General features: G+C 36.5%; 1 protein-coding gene across 1 annotated transcript in view; it reads left to right on the top strand.

Moving 5' to 3' along the window:
- The window catches only part of LOC133837311 (uncharacterized), a 1,486-nt gene extending 101 nt beyond the window's left edge, over window positions 1–1,385 (top strand). Inside the window, exons 1-3 of the mRNA XM_062268020.1 lie at window positions 1–576; window positions 635–784; window positions 846–1,385. The exon at window positions 1–576 is cut by the window's left edge and continues 101 nt beyond it. Coding sequence (XP_062124004.1) covers window positions 1–576; window positions 635–784; window positions 846–1,197 — 1,078 coding nt within the window. The 3' untranslated portion in view covers window positions 1,198–1,385. The remainder of the gene's footprint in view (window positions 577–634; window positions 785–845) is intronic.
- The last annotated feature ends 929 nt before the right edge of the window (window positions 1,386–2,314 follow it).

The following is a 2,314-nucleotide window of genomic DNA, read 5'->3' as shown; positions in this document are numbered from 1 at the left end:
TCAGATTAATTGCGTGATTCGAGTACTTAAGGAGTCCATAGAAATCGTAAAAATTTCTCTGATTTTACCGCATATTTTGGAGAATCCAGATGAAGCTCGAAGTGCTCTGAAAGGGTCCAAATATGAGCCTGCTCTAAAGCTTTTGGAAGATTATACGCTGCGCCGTGATATGATTATCAGAGCGAAAATACCACCGTTAAGTGATCATGGCATGATTAAAATAATTGATTTCTTTCAAAATAACTATAAGATCTACGAGCTCTTTCCAAATCTAATGAAGAAAATATCATTTCGCGACAAATATTTCCTGATTACTTTTGAGAGGCTTTACAACATCTGCGAGCATCACCTGTTACGCAGTTCCAAAAAAGAAATTCACAACGAACGCCAGCTTAATGCCATCTACTTGGAGAATGAAACTATTAAGAGAAAAATTGAGAAACTAAAGGAGGATTTAGCCAAGCAGATTGTCCGAGAACGATGGAAAATGGCTGCCAAGATAGTATATCTACACAAGTGCGAAGCGAAAATTATAGAGAAAAGACAACAACATGAAGAGCGAATGCGTAATGAAAGGTGTCAATTTAAAAATAATCCCTTTTGCAATTGTTAATAGCTTTAACTTTTATTGCAGCGACAATTGTCAAGAAATTATACGAATGAATCGAAAAAGTGTTGCTGAGGAATTAGTAGTGCTAGAAGCGGAGATTAAACCCTTGCAGTCGGAATTTGAAAAACAAGTCAAAATAAATCAAAACGATTTAAAGAATTTGCGAGATGAAAAGTAAGGGTCCAAGTTACAATCTATTCTTATAACTCTTTATATTTTCGTATTTAATTATCAGAACTAAGTTGGAGTTTCAGCTCAAAGCCAGCATTGAGAAATATGACTCAACTATTCGTCAAAAAATGATCAGAAACATGGAACTACATGATGAGCTGGTTAAATCACAAGAAGAACTTGATAAAGTTATGATTGATTATCATCGAGAGGCAGCAATTTTCAATGATATTGTGGTTAAATTCGAAAATGAAGAGATTCTCCGCAACCAACGTCGAATTTTGACATATATGATGAATCGAGCCGCAAGAACAATTCAAAGATATTGGATTAAATGGCGCAAGACTCAACGACGAAAATCACGCCTTGAGAAAAAGAAGATCAAAAAACAACTGAATAAATACAATAAGAAATAAAAATAGAAACTTAGAGGAAATTTGCAGTGAAATATTTAAGCACATCAAAAATAAATCAGGTGCTCCACCAAGTAAAGTTAATGATCTTATGAATGTCAATTCAAGCAAATCGGATTGGAATGTCAGTCCTAAGCTTATTAAAATACTTGGAAAGTCCAAAAGATATAATAAATGCTTTAAAATTAAAATTTCTAAATGTGATTTTTCCGGGTATTTACTAAGGGGAGGAAAGTTGCGTATTTACATAAACTATTCATTTATGTATATGAACTGAATAAAACAGAAAAATTTAATTAATGAAGCGGCATACAAATAAGTAGAAGCCATGGCTCAAAAAGCGCTAACAAAAATTCATTGAAATTACCAAGCGTGAAATGAGCAGCTGTCACTGGAGCACAAAGGACACTCAACAGACACGACCATGGTTCACGCAATCACATACAAACACAGACACACACACACACACACGCACACTTCAGGAATGAAAGGACATGGGCAGACGGAGAGACTGAGAGACTGAGAGACATGCACACATTGACACGCAGACAGAAGCTGACAACTCAAGAGAGAAAGCGAGTGGCAAATTTGAAATTTCATTAAATTTCCCTTTTTTCGCATTTTGCTTGGCAACCATATCGGCTTCATGGAAATCCTCGCCAGTTTAAGAATATATTGACTTTTATTTGTGAATATATCTACCAACTTTAGACGTATGAAATTCAAGAAGAACTCGAAAAGCCCAACATATACGGTCGAGACTGCCAAGTAAAAGTTAGTATTAATTTAAGTGATGGTCATCAGTTGACATAAGCTTCCAAGTACACTGACACTTGTACAAAAAGCATTCAGCATCCGAATGCTCAAGTGCAGATGTGTTCTTTCTTTGGAAATTCCGTGTCGCCATAACTTAATGTTGAATAAGCGATGCTTTTAATCTCCTAAGTCAAACGGAGGACTGGACATGAAGTGGACGCCATTGTACGCGTAATCAGCACATTGTGCTTTCAACATAAATCCTGACAACTCCGATAATTCCAGTCCGGCCGGAAGCGCATGGTCAACGCTTAGGCAATGCTTTAAGCACCATGGAGCAACAGCGCAACACCAACAGCAACAG

Source organism: Drosophila sulfurigaster, chromosome 2R, assembly GCF_023558435.1.
Source record: "Drosophila sulfurigaster albostrigata strain 15112-1811.04 chromosome 2R, ASM2355843v2, whole genome shotgun sequence".
Taxonomy (NCBI): domain Eukaryota; kingdom Metazoa; phylum Arthropoda; class Insecta; order Diptera; family Drosophilidae; genus Drosophila; species Drosophila sulfurigaster.
The sequence above is the reverse complement of the archived record's forward strand: the minus strand, read 5'-3'. Positions and strand labels throughout refer to the sequence as shown.